At 38.5% G+C, this 14,964-nt stretch overlaps 1 protein-coding gene across 5 annotated transcripts in view; it reads right to left on the bottom strand.

Annotated features, from left to right (window-relative positions):
* Positions 1-14,964, bottom strand: part of CERT1 (ceramide transporter 1) — a 75,489-nt gene that overhangs the window by 11,015 nt on the left and 49,510 nt on the right. For 4 of the 5 annotated variants that reach the window (XM_014887544.2, XM_088156574.1, XM_088156575.1 and 1 more), the window contains 5 exons: positions 12,075-12,232; positions 6,314-6,406; positions 3,590-3,676; positions 2,570-2,662; positions 1,929-2,006 (listed from right to left, as the gene is read on the bottom strand). In XM_014887544.2, the coding sequence (XP_014743030.1) occupies positions 1,929-2,006; positions 2,570-2,662; positions 3,590-3,676; positions 6,314-6,406; positions 12,075-12,232 (509 nt within the window). The remainder of the gene's footprint in view (positions 1-1,928; positions 2,007-2,569; positions 2,663-3,589; positions 3,677-6,313; positions 6,407-12,074; positions 12,233-14,964) is intronic. The other variant, XM_014887624.2, reaches the window with a different exon arrangement.

The raw sequence follows: 14,964 nt of genomic DNA on the forward strand, positions 1-14,964 counted from the left end.
CTCCCATCACTCCCATCAGAGCACATGTTTATACTCTTCAGTCTTAAAAACCGGGCTGCCAGTTGCTACTTGACTTTTACTGATACTAAATACCCTTCCCTCACATGAAGTCTAGAAAAAAGTCACATTTATTAAGAATCAAGATATTAGCTTGCCTTCCTAAAGCCAAATTGTCAGCCTGGAGACAGAGACCAATTTTTAATAGTTTTTTTAATAAAGTACATAGCAGGTAGAATTAAAAGGTCTGCTATTCTCATCAGGCTCTCTGTTGTCTTGTTCAGAAGAACTGAAACTCCAGAGTAACTTGTTAGTCTGGCAAAAATTTGCTTTAAGGAAAGTACTTGGAGGGTGGAACTGCATGTGGGGATATTCACACTTTCTGTAGTGGAATCCAAACTGGATTAGGAGGCATTCCACAGTAACTTCCATGTAGTATAATCCATGCAGCAGATGAAAAGAGTAACTTCAGTCCATTTGATCCTGATACTTAACCACAGTTTGCATTATTATGCTAAGGACCTGGTCTACCTCAGGTTTGTTTTTAAGTGATCAGTTCTGCAGTCACAATGGTGCTCTAAAACACACGTTTATCATATGAATGCAGAAATGTTATCACAGGCATAAAAGAGGTGAAAACAAGGACACCTGCATATCTTGTCAAATATGAGCTTTCCTTATGCTGAACGATCTCCACACCCACAACCTGACAGAGTACTAGTTCCCATCTTGGCAATCAAACTTGATTTCTATTATTTATTATTCTCTTACTTTATTATCCCCTTATTTTAATACCTCTCCTCTCAAAGAAAAAACAACTTAGAAAACTAATTCAGCTACTGGAGTACTGGTAGATGAGCCTACCACTGTTGTGCAATAGGACTTGCATACTTTTTCCCCTGCAGTAAGTTCAGATTTCAGAAATAAATTAACTGCAAAAGGTCTTGGAATTTTAGTACCACTAGGCAAGTCCTTAAGTGTTGGTCCTGCCCATGAAGCTGGTAGTAAGGTCTGGAGGTAATAAAATTACAGGCTGCTAAAAAAACCCCAAACATTCCTGTCTGGGAAAAAGAAAAAAAAAAATCGGTTGGAGCTTTTGCTAATACTTTAAAAACTCTCCAAAAGTGCAAATCCCAGAAGGAAGCTCCATATTCACAATCACGTATGATTTCACAGAAGGAAAGGAAGAGAGCACATGAATAACATACCTAAACCACTGTTTTGGAGACTAAAAAGCAAACACATATTTAATTCTACTCTAAACTATCAATTTCCTAGCAAGCACCTGAAGTAATTTTGTAGATTACTGGAACATACCATTTTGGTGATATTGACATATTCAGGTCATCAAACTTAATTTTTGAAGGACAAGTGAATATACATAAACTTTTCAATATGATTTGTCATAACATTTGTCATGTTGTTGGTCAACATGATTAAATGGACTTTAGGTAATCAAACTAGTCATAGAGGTAAAAAATAGTAATAGTGAACCACAAGACTCAATGTATTAATAGCATTACAAATAAACACTTCAGACAAAAATCAAACCTTTGATTTAAAAGCAAGAAAAACTATTCAATCTGAAGCAAAGACAATCTCCAGCCTCTGTAAAACATGTTATTCTACTTTCATTATAACCAGAGATAACAAAATTTTCAAACTATAGTCTTTTATTAAAGCTACTGATGTAAACCAAACAGTTTCACAAGATTTGGGCCTCTGCACAAGTGATATGCATGCAAGCTGGATGTAAAGAAAGACAATCATTTAGTACAGAAATAGAGAACTCCTTTGTTTGTCTCAATGTACTAGTTTAAAGCAAGCAGTGATTGACATAACAAAAAAAACAACAACAAATCCAGGTTGTAAAGAAGAGGATGAAATAGAGCAAAGATATGCAACCCCCACTTAACACATCAATACAGTACCTGGGCGCTGAATCTGTGAACATCATCAGAGGCACTGACTAGATCAATGGAAGACATGGAGGAAGAGCGACTATAGGGCTACCAGAGACAGACAAAGAAAAAACCAAGTAATCAGAACAAAGGCACAACAGAGCGTTCAGTACCAACTTGCAAGCACAAGATAATGAAGAAAAGGAAAACAAAAGCACCATAAGCAGCAAGCACAGCAGCAAATGCTGATTTCATGCACCTATTATAGATTATGCTCCCAGTGTAGCCCTGACAGGAGCATAGTGTTTCCAGTAACATTAAAAAACAAGTCAACTGATTCTGATACAATCAATTGGATTTTTTTTCTTTTTTCTTAAATAAGATCAATTCAATGAATCTGGGTGAAGGTATCTTGAGAACACTGGAGGTAGCCAATTGGGATTTCTCCTTTTTTTCTGCTTGACAAGTATATTCTAAACAGGTTCTCAAATCATTATTTTTGAGCCAAGACAAAAAGCAGTCCTTCTTCAGTTCCAGCTACTTTTTCGAAAATGAGTAGGCCACTGGAAGTTACTAGAAACACTGAAAAAAATCTCACCTACCCATACAGAATATTACATAGAAATATCACAGACCAGTCCATTATTCTGAGATCAGGATAAATATCTTACCGTTTGCACAAATCGATGAGTCCCCACAGCAGAATATGCATCTCCAGAAGGTAAGGATGTTGGCCAGTGTAATCTAACCTTTTCGCTCTGGGACTGCAACAACATAGGTTTAATTATCATTAGTCAGCTGCTACAGGGTGGACTGTCAAACAAAGTGAGTCATGCTCAATCTACATAGTGACTACAACAACTAATGCAGCCCATGACAGGCATGAAGCTGTCATCCCACTAGAATTCTCAGTGAGTGGGCCTGAAGATTGAATTCATCTAAACTTCAAGGTGTATTTCTGAGTTAAGGAAAACACATCGGCAGCACTAAAGATCCATGTAGTACTATCATAGTCACTCAAAATCTTTACTCTTTGCTAAGAGATCCCAACATAGGGTAAACTCTTGGGTACTACAGGTCAACTGGAAAGTCTTTTAATTCTCAAAACATTGTTATTCACTATATTCCTAAGTATAAACTCTTTTACGACAAAGGATGCATGACTTTGTTATTTCCTCTCATTTTATATGCTGCTATACTTTCTCATACTCTATATATTTTCTAGAATAATCCCTTTTTGATACTTGTCACTGAAGTGTATTCAATAAATTAGTTAATGAAGTAGTCAGGCAGAACTATGTCTTTCCTATTCCATATATTACTAAAGTAAAAAGAAACTTCAGACCAATTATTAGATTTTGAGAGACAGGTATAGTATTTGATATTTTTATTTTAACAGGGCAGCAGTCACATAAAATTTTCATACAGGACATTTATTTAGGAATTAGAAACTAGAGACATTCGATAAGGTTAGCACTTATACTATTCTTTTCTAGACAAGCTATGAAGTTACTTTTTCAAAATTAGCATTAAGTAACAACACTTTATTGTAAACATCGTAAGGGAAGTTCCTTGATCATTGGCAGAATAAAATAACTAGAGCTTCAGGAGATACACCTCAGGACAGACTGCAAGTCAGAGAAGTCTCTAAAGAAGTGCTTATCATTAAAACATTTCTCAAGTTCTAGTACCTGTTCTTCCATTTTATCCTGTCTATCAAGAGCAGCTTCAACAGCATCAAAGAATTCTTCTTCATTTATCAGACTATTAGGACCCTCCTAGAGCATAAGAAAAAAAACTACTTAAAAGTTTGAGACATAAAAGTTCCACTTCAATTTCTTATTTCCACTTCAAAAACATATTTATATTTTATATATAACTGACAGAAACAAATTTCTTCTAGAGATCTCAAGTATTTTCACCAAAATTCTTAGATTACAAGCTCTCTAAAAACCTTTACTTGTAAAGCAAGTGTCTCCCTCTAACAACAATTTAATGATAGTTGCATAAAGAAAAAAAAAAAACAGGAAACTGAGTAATAGTGTCAGTATGCTTTGAGACCAAATTTAGGGTTTAATTAATAAATGTCTCCTCTTGAAAATGTTTACAGTGTCAGTAAAGTACCTCTATTAACATAACTGTGTAGTTAGACTCCTTACAAGTATTTCAGTGCCTTAAGGCAGTGATATTCAGGTATATGTTCAAAAATACAACAAGGGAAGACAAAATTTTGGGGATCTCTATTGAAACTTACTTCGCAGAAACAACAGTTTAACACTAAACAGCAGGTACAGTTAAGTCAAGGATTAAAAACTCTAGTCTACTAATTAAAGCAGTAATTTAGTAAAATTAGCTTTACTGCTTTTACTGTATTGTTAAACAACCTAGTCCTGCAAACTTAAAAAAACCCCAAAACTGTTTATCAGCAGTGACATCTGAAAAAAGCAGCTGGGTTCAGAATCAAGTCAGACAAAGTCCAACTTCCTATTTATTTTATCCTTTTACAGTGCAGGTCTCAGCGACAACAATCTAACACCAAGTACCTTAACTATCTGTAAAGTACTGCTTCTCAGGCTGACTTGAAAGTAGAAATGTGTTTGATTAATGTGCATGAAAGCGTCAAGCATACTTTATTACAGGTGCATTAGCTTACATTGGTGTGGATGACTCACCTGTGGACTTGTTCAAGGCCAAGCTGGATGGGGCATTAAGCAGCCTGGTCTAGTGGGAGGAGTCCCTGCCCATGGCAGAGATATTGTAACTAGATAATCTTTAATGTCCCTTTCAACCTAAACCATTCCATGATTACTCTTCAAAGGCTGCATCTTTGGATAGAACTAAATCCTCACTGAGAGAATGCTGATGAATGATTAATCAGAAGAAAGGAACCTAAAATCTGAATTTCAAAACATAATATTTTAAGTGGCAGTGACAAATTAAAAATCAGTTCAAGTTAAACTTCATCTTCTAGGACTGCCTCTGCTGTCAGAGTTTTCATATTTTTGCTTTATTTGTCTCTACAGCTGAACAAATAAAAAGGGAAAGTACAATTACATATAAGCGGTATCAAACCTACAAGAACATAACAAAAATCAACCAGAATATCTGTAAGAAACATACTTCAGACAAAAGCAAAACATCGAGGGCAAAAATATACTTCAACTCAAGAAATGAAGGACTGAGATTCTTCATACAGTTTCAGTTTCCAAGGTGAAAAAATAAGCATGGCATGAACACAGTTGTAAATTACACTTGCACTGGCTTGTGAAACTTCACTTTCCCCCATTAAGAAACAACCCAATCTTAAAAGTGTGTTGGGTTAGTGTGGCAAAGTTTTGGTAGCTGAAGTGGCTTCTGTGAGAAGCTGTAAGAAGCTTCCCCCATGTCCAACTGAGACAGTACCTAGGACGGACCTGCTGTTGCCATTGCCCAAGGCCATGCCTATCAGCGACTATGGCAGCATGTCTGGGATAATGTGTTTAACAAGGGGGAAAAAAACACCTTGCAACTGCAGCTGGAGAAGAGTGGAGCAAGAGTATGTGAGAGAAAGAGCTCAGTAGGTACTGGGCTAGTTAAGGAGGGGCAGGAGATGCTCCACATGCTGGAGCTGAGATTTCCCTGCAGCTCCTGGTGCAGACCACAGCAAAGCAGCTGGGCCCCTGCACCCATGGAGGGTCCATGGAAGAGCAGAGATCCAGCTGCAACCCACTGAGAAGCCAATGCTGGAGCAGATGGATGCCCAAAGAATGATGTGATCCTGTGGGAAGCCCACACAGGAGCTTCTGGCAGGACCTGTGGCTCCATGGAGAGAAGCTCATGCTGGAGGCAAGTTTACTGGCAGGACTGTGATCCCATGCTGGAACAGCCTGTTCCTGAAGGACTGCATCCTGTGGGAAGGAGTCACCCAGAGCAGCTCATGAAGAACTGCAGTCCATGGGAAAGACTCATATTGGAGGAGTTCACGCAGAACTGTCTCCTGTGAGAGGAATCCCACACTAGAGAAGGCTAAGAGTGTAAGGAATGAGGAAGAAAAAGTGGCAGAGACAATGTGAGATGAACTGACCACAACCCCTGTTCCTTTTCTCTCTGCACAGCTGAGGAGTAGAAGGCAGAAAACTTGGAAGTGAAGTTAAACCCAGGAAGAAGAAAGGGGTAGGGGAAGGGTGATTTTTGAGATTTGATTAGTAATTAAGCTGTATTTCCCCAAGCTGAATCTGTTTTGCATCTGCCAGCAATTGGTGAGTGACTTTCCCCTGTCCTTATCTCAACCCAGAAGACTTTCATTATATTCTCTCTCCCCTGTCCACTTGAGTGGAATAGTAGAATTGGCTTAATGGGCACCTGGTATCCAGACAGGGTCAACCCATCAGAAAAAGTCATAGCGTTTTTAAAAATTCCAAAAGTAGAACTCATACCTCATAGTCTGGTCCTCCAAAGTGGGACTTTTTCTTCAGTTCTGTCACAGCATTTTTGTATGCTTCTTCAATTCTTCTCCTTTTCTCTGTCTCCTGTAAAATTACATGAGATCATTTGATGCAGCAAAAATGAATTGCCAACATGCCAAAAAATGGAATGACCAGGGTAGTATTTTTTCCAAGCAGCAACTGCAAAGCTGATGACTTTCTGAATTTATTTGCATGCATGCAATATGTGCCAATATACATGCATATATAATATAAAACTTGGGGAACTAGCTACCTTGAGGATCTAAGTCATGTGGAAGAAACCACATCAGCAAGCAAAAACTGGTTTCTAGTTTAAGCATAGTTGTTCATGCTTCATTGTGGGTCATACTTTCTATCTGACACTTCATATAAAACTCCTTGACACAGATACTTGGGCAGAGATAACAAATGGTAAAAACTAAAACTGGTAAAAAACTAACTTGCTGAAAGTAATTATATACTGACAAGTCATACCCTGTAAGTTTGTATCTATAATTAGGGCAATGAGAATCATTCTGTGGACTCTACGCAGAGAGTGCAACTTGACATCCTTCTCCCATAACAGGTTGTGACTGTACTAGGAGCCAGTCTGTGTCACCTGATGGTGACTATATCACTGCATATTTTGAATAAAATAGTAATAATGCCAAAATCAGACTAATACTGCCTCTACAAATTCTGCATACTGCCAGATACTTTCCATGAAAAAGCTATAAACACTTCTGACATTTTTGCGAAAATCAGTTCTTTTTCACAAGATGTTTCTCTGTCTCCTTTCAAAATCACTTCAAGTGAAAGCAAGTTAAGTTTTAAGATGGACATCACACACTATTTCTTGCAGATATGGATATAATTATTCAGCAATCCAAACTGAAACATAAAGATTCAGTGAAAAACCGTGAAGCAATATTGAAAGGCTGAGTTTACTAACTGGGAATTTGGTGGTAACATTCCCTTGAACACATTTTCCAGTTAGGCAATATTTTGATGTAGAACAAGGTAGTATAGTTTTACACATACACACACAAACACAGACACACACAAAAGCACTTTGATAGAGGCAATACTGTCTTTAACTGTGACTGTAGGCTTTTCCCGTCTGAAACTATCAAAGAGGCAGTACCTGCTAACAGATTTCACAAAACTTCACATATTTATCTTTTTAAAAAGGACCGGAGAGTCCTGAAGATACATAAAGCATGACTTGAGTATAAGTCACTGAGAAAAACACAGAAATTTTACCAGACTCGGAAGGAAAAACAAAACAGACCTCACCTAAAACACAATTTATTCTCCCACTCACCCCAAATTCTCACACTTTTGGTAACTCAATCTGCAAATTAGTTACAATTCACATGTGTCAAAATATGACTCTCCAAATTTGCCAGCTTCTCTTGGCAATAATATTAAAGAAGGCAGAAACAAGAACAGAAGAATGCTGCTGCAGTCAAGACAACATGAAAACCATTATCACAAAGACTTTGTTGCAAGTAAAACAGTGGATCAAATATAATGACAAAATCCTTCGTGTACATAATGTATGTACATTTTAAGAAAAGTATATATTAAAATACATTCAGTGTATTATATACTGCACTGGAAACAAGTCAAGCTCAAGATCTTAAGAGCCAAGTGTGAAAGGTAGAAAGAAAAGCTGTAGCTGCAGTTGCTTTAGGTAATACTACATGCTTCACATCAATTTCATTCTGGACATTCAACTATTTTGGTAATGAAAGAAAACTAACCACAGAATCAATACTTTATCATCTCACAAGACTCACTTCCTTTTCAGAGAAGTTTGCACAAAGATTCAAGAAAATCGAAAGTACAAAGATCTACACCATTCTCATCTCATATCTATTTATTACATAGAAAGCAATATATTTCGATCAGGCCCATAGTTATAAAAGCTGCTCTTAAAAAGTCAGGTTTAAGCACTAAAACAGATAAAAAGTAAACAAAAGCAGCACTGTGGAATACTGCTACTAGAGGTCTGAATACACTAAATTGCTGTCTTTAACGGTGTAGGCATCAAGGTCTTGCTCACATTTGTGGGAGGAGACTGGGGCTGCCTTGTGGTAGACAAAGGTGGCTCCTGACAGCTCCAAACCAGACTCACTTCAACACATAGCTGAGCACATCTACCATATATGTGACATTTCCCTGAGGGGATTAAAAAAAAAAAAAAGAGTAAAAAACACTCTGTGGAGAGGTGACTTTGAAGAAAAAGTGAGAAACCACAGAGGAGATGACAAGACCAAGAAGATGAGGAGGTGCAGCTCCAGGGCAGAGAACATATATGTCCACACTGCAGGGATATTTCCTGAAGGAACCACGTCCAATGAAGGATCCACACTGCAACAGATTTTTCCCAGAGGCCTCCACTGATGAAGGCTACCTGTACCAGGCTGGGAAAAAGTATGAGAAGGAAAGAATGACAACAATGAAGTGTTTTGGACTAATTGCAAACCCTTCATTCCTCACCCTGCACTGCCTGGCCGCTGGTATGCAGTAAGGTTATGGAACTTACTACCTCAAGTGAGAGCACACAGCACTTACTGAACAATCAGGGCATTGAGCCCAGCCAGCAGGGGTTTGTGAAAGGCAGATCCTGCCTGACCAACCTGAGCTTCTACAGCATGGTGACCTGCTTAGTGGATGACAGAAAGGCTATGGATGCCACCTGTCTAGACTTTACTAAAGCATTTTACACCATTTCCCACAGCATCACTCTGGAGAAACTGGCAGCCCATGGTTTGGATGAGTATACTCTTTGCTGGTTAAGAAACTTCTGTCTGCATGGCTGGGCACAGACAGCGGTGAATGGAGTTATATCCAGCTGGTGGCCAGTCACCAGTGCTGTTGGCATGGCTCAATATGTGGCAAGCCCTGGTTTGTATCTTTACGGATGACCTGGACAGAGAGACAGAGTGCAGCCTCAGTCATTTTGTAGGTGACACCACTCTGGGTGGAAGTGCTCACCTCCTGGAGGGCAGGGAGGCTCTGCAGAGGTATTTGGACAGGCTGGATCATGGCCCAAAGCCAGTGGTGTGAGGTTCAACAAGGCCAGTGTTGGGTCCTGCCCTTGGGTCACAACAACCTCAGGCAGTGCCACAGGCTGGGGCAGAGTGGCTGCAAAGGACCTGGGGGTGCTGGTGACAATGACTGAACATGAGCCAGGGTGTGCCCAGCAGAAGCAGGGCAGAGACTGTCCCCCTGTACTCAGAATGGGTGAGGCCATACCTCAAATCCTGTGCCCATTTCTGGGACCTTCAATTCAGAAAGGATGTGGAGATGATGTCCAGAGAAGAGCAATGGAGCTGATGAAGGATCTGGAGCACAAGTCCTAGGAGGAGTGGCTGAGGCAGCTGGGGGTGTCTAGTCTGGAAAAAAGGAGGCTCAGGGAGGATGTCATTGCTCTCTACAACTGCCTGAAAGGAGGCTGTAGACAGGTGGGGTTGGTCTTTTCTCCCAGGTAACAAGCACAAGGAGAAGAGGAGATGGTCTCAAATTGCAGCAGGGGAGGGCTAGATTGGATATTAGGAAAAAGTTCTTCACTGGAAGGGCAGACAAGCATTGGAACAACTGCCCTGCTCTGGCAAGTGGTGGTATCACTGACCCTGGCAATGTTAAAAAAGGTGTAGATGTGGCACTCGCAGGCATGGTTTAGTGGTAGACCTGGAAGGGTTAGCTTAACCATTGGACTGGATGAGGTATGAGGTCTTTTCCAACCTTAATGATTTTATGATTCTAGGTAGAAGAGCCTAAAGGGAAGGAATGAAGTTGAGCTCAGGCCAAGGAGCAAGAAAGCTGTCCTAGTGTTTGTTCTCCCATTAAGTTCACATTATTTTAGATCAGCAACAAATTGATTTTCCACATGTCAAGACTGTTCTGCCCTGACTCCTGTCCCATGAGCTTTCTCATTCTATTTTTCTCTCTAATCCTGCTGAATAGGTGGTGAGCATTTCACTCTTTGCCAAGGCTATCCCACCACAAATCTAGTTATTTCATTCAATAAAAAAATCTCCTCTTCCAAAAGGCGAGCAAAGAGAGAAATACAAAGTAATGACTTCAGGTACTAATTAAGGTACCACGACTGTCCTCTAAACCCCAGAAAGTGTCAATGACAAATGGGCCTTTTTCAAAGTTGCAAGTCTGCCAAAACAGAGCAAGTTGAAAACTCTGAGGTTTCAGGAGCTTTTGACCTTTTAATTCCTGGGAAAAGAAGTTGAAAGAAGTTTGTGAACCCCTTTAAAATGTACTTACTCTTGGGGTCCCACGAGACCCCAAGTGAAATTCAGGTTTGATTTTGTTAATCACTTGCATCTTACACAAGTGCTTTAAAGTTAGTACACAAGGTAACAAAAAAAGTGACAAAACTGAAATCCAAATAAATTGAAATTATATTTTAACATATTATTCTTTATTGAAATACACTGAACTACAGGCAAGGTAAACATGCTCTAAGGAAAGTCTCCTCAACACAAATGAAGAATGTTTGTCCAGCATAGGGAAGGCTTTTGCTGTGGGACCTAACAGTAGCCTTCCAGTATGTTCAAGAAACTAATAAAGAAACTGAGCCAGACTCTACACAGTTTACATGAGAAGGCTGAAAAATAAGCATCAGGTAATGGAATAAAAGTTACTCCAATAGGATATAAGGCAAAACGTTTTCCACTTTAACAAGGGGGGAGTAGCAGACCTGCTCAGAAGAGCTGTGCTGTCTACAGCCTTGATAAAGCCCTGAGCAACCTGCTCTGACTCAAACTGTCCTTACTTTAAGATGAAGGTTAGAACATGAGAGACCTCTTGAGGTCTCCATCCAACCTGAACTCCCCTATGATCCTATAAACAGGCTTCAAATCTTGGATCTACTGTAATTCCTCCAACTGCTCAGGTGAACCGGTAAAGAATTCTTGACAGAAGTCACAATACAGTGACACAGTGCCTCTAACATATGCACAAACAATACAGAAGACAGGGTCAAGTATTCAAATATGGATATATTTTGTCTGAATATATTCATTCTTTGAATAGGGTACCACTAAACAGAGTAGGATTTGATACATAATATAGAGTATACAGAAACATGCGAAATGAGTGCAGAACAACTGCACTGCACACCAGCCAGAAATGGCAAGATCTAGAAACTAAAGCCTGAACTCCAACCTGCAATGCCTCCAACAACCTCAGACAAAAGAAACTGCTTCTTTAGAATGGTTGAGTAGGTTCAGAATGAATTATCACTGCTTAGTATAACAGATATTCTAACAGAACACAGAAGATTTAACCAATTAGTATAAAGCATAACTTAATCTCCCTAATTTCCTAAAGGAAATTTTATCTTGAGGAGACATATAAAGTTAGAACTGGTTGGTCTCCCCTGTGTTGTCACCACCACTTATCATATTAAGACATTTCAGAGACTTGCACATCATTTTGCAAGCATGAATTAGCTCTACATCAGAAGGCTGTAAGCAATACACTTACTACTATGAGATAATTTCAGGTTCTATGTAGATATAAAGAATATAGGACTATCACCAGTCAGAACAAGGCTCCTTAACTTTCTATAGGGTTAATAATTAAAATACCTGAAATCAATAATTGCTGTACATAAAAATAAAAGCAGTTGTTTGAGTACAAAAGTTAGTAACGGCTTATGCGAAATTTCAATTTCAAGCTACAGAAATTTTTCTTTTCAACAAAAGTAAAAGGAAAATGATCTTACCTTATCTAGCCTTTTTTGCCAGCTTTCTTCACGTTTTACCATGAGTTCAATACAATGAGAGAGTGTAGCAAGGATTCCAGCAGTAGTTGCCTTGAAAGTTATAGCTTCTCCTTTAAAGTCTATGCCATTAATTCCTTTGGGTGTCACAAGCGGAAACACTAAAAACACATATACGAGATCACTGATAGCTGCCCTAAATCAAACTAGCACTTCACATGTACGTGTAATACTTGAAGACAACAGACTGGCTAGAAAGTTAATTTAAAAATAAAAAGCTAAAGTGGTAATAATGTCCACAGCTATCCAAAGGATAAAGAAAAAGATTCAAATGGAGAAATAGATCCTTGCAGGTTCATCTTGCTATACTGTATTTCAAGCCTGCTTGTAATGCTGTATTACTCTGCACTCTGCAAATCATGTGGGTGGAGGGAGTGGTAATAGTTTGTAACAATAGCAGTTTGACAGCTTGAAATGGGGCCTAATTAACACAGAGCAACCTTAAAACATATCAGACTCAGCACTAAGAAAGGAACAATTTCAAAATGTCATCAAACCCAAAATGTATAATTCAAGGTTGTTTTAAGCATGTAATTACAGATTTTAAAACCTCAAAGTAAAAAGGTATAAGATAAAAGCATCAAATGTGCTGAATTTTCCAAGTACTGTGAGTTATACAGCTCCAAGAACTGCTTCATGCTGTCAACCAGGCCATCTGTTGCTAAGGCTATTTAAACAAGTTGTTTAAAATGTGTGACAAAAAAAAGTACCTATTATATGTCACACTGGTACGTAGGTTGACATAATAACATACCAAGCACTGCACATGAATGTCAGAAAATACAACAATGCAGAAGTAACACTCAAGTTGAAGTTGACTGAACCCAGCAAGTTAAAGTAGCTCCTGCTACTGCCAAAGAGCAAGCTCATGACTTATCATCTGGTTTACTTTTTTTTTTCTCCAGTCTGTCAGTTTGTCAACATACCACTTTTACAGTTTAAAAAGTACAAATTAATATTTGAGTAAGTTTATTCGTCTGCAAGAGCAAAGCAGAACTTGTTCCATGACAATAAAGCACAGTGTCTACACTTTGGGAACACAAAGCAGTCATCACACCGTCTTCAGTAGTGGTTTAAGCCTCCAGAGGTTTATATGCCCCCCTTTCAGAAGGAATCAAACTGTTTTTCAAACAAGTGATTACAAACTATAAACGACTTCAAACACTTCAAGAAGGACACATACTATGGTAGAACACAACTTTTTTTTTTTTGTGTGTGTTGATCAAGAACATTCCCTAAAAGGTAAATGTGATGGGAGCTCAAGGAAAAAAACAAAAAGGAAAGTAAGAGAACGAAAAAACTTTCAGAAATGATAATGAGCAGAGTAGCTTTCCCTCCCCCACAGCTGCAGAGGGAACACAGAGGGGAGAGAAAGTGCAAGTGGCATAAGCTGGCAAGGAGGTGATACAGCAACTCCACTGAAAATAATTAAAATTATACAAGAACTTTGCTCCTATTACTTCACAGCTGAAAAAGATGGTTTCACAGTAATAATTCCTCCTGTTGGTGTAGGCTATGTTCACATGAAGGCTTAACAGCACAGCTATAATGCTTACATATGTGAGTTTTCTCTCTCAATTAGGAAATATGTAGACATGCTGAAGAAACTGCCACTAGTGACAGCACCATATAAATAACTTCAAAAATCTCTCCAGTAGAATTTAAGGGAAATATGGCAACACAGCTTAATTTTCTCGAAAAAAGAGAGCTTTTGTCCCTTTCTACGTCTCAGCCACATCTCATTAACACTTCTATACAGTTCTAAGCCATTCTTTAATAACTAGTTTCAGAGTAAGTGTGATAAATGCAGAGCTGCAGACTTGAAGTCAGTGCCTGAAGCTTTTCAGGCTTTAAATTATGGGCAAAAATGAACATGTCACATAAGGATGTAAAGCCTATTTCGTTGAAGAGATGGTCACTCAACAGGTTCCTTATGCTTAATACTTATCAAGTATTTTGATTCATTCCTAATCACAGGAAAATCATCTGTCTTTCTGAAATGTGTTGGGAGATGACCTCAACCCTCATCTCAGGAACAAGTGAGCTTCAGCACTTTACAAGTACTTGTGAGATTTTCTATTTGGAGAGACCAAACATCTTTCCAATTCCTTTTTTACACTTTATTTCATATCAGCTACAAATTGATTATTTCAAAATTAAAATCAGTCATCTGGAGATCTATGTTTAACGGTAAAGAATAATAGGAAAGGGTTTTTACTCTTGCAACTGTTCTTTGGTTATCGAATTGTGTCATGTCAACTGAAAAAAATCAGGATAACTTGTCTCCCACCCTAACTTCAATTTCAACAGCTTCCAAGCAGTTCGTTTTTCATTATCCCATCTATGCTTTATTTCTGATTTGTTTTCTCCTGTATTTCATACAAGAGTTCATGAAGGAATTTTTCATACCATTCTTTAACTTTCAATAGCTCCTTAGCTTTTCTCTCCTAGACCTCTGTGTCTGTTAGGACAGGTGTTTTCCCTTCTTGTTACCAAGATTCTGCTGCTAACACCTTCTCACTGTTTGATCAAATCTGTTTTCCAGAGAAACAGGAAAGTATTCTAAAGACAGTAAGCAGAAAGGTGTTCCTCCGTCTTTTCCATTTTATGCCCCCTTAACATACTACGTCACTAACCTAAGTGAAAAATAAACATTTGTGTCCATAATCCATTTCTTGATGCCTACTGTTGCTACCTTCTGTGAATTGCAATAGGATCAATATGATTAGTTTTCCTCTAAGAACAACCTCATTTTTTCAGCAATATTTTGGCAAATATTTTTCCTCCATTCAAAGCACAAAAATCCAACATAAATCTCTGCTGTAATTTACAT

Source organism: Sturnus vulgaris, chromosome Z (assembly GCF_052056855.1).
Source record: "Sturnus vulgaris isolate bStuVul1 chromosome Z, bStuVul1.hap1, whole genome shotgun sequence".
Lineage (NCBI taxonomy): Eukaryota > Metazoa > Chordata > Aves > Passeriformes > Sturnidae > Sturnus > Sturnus vulgaris.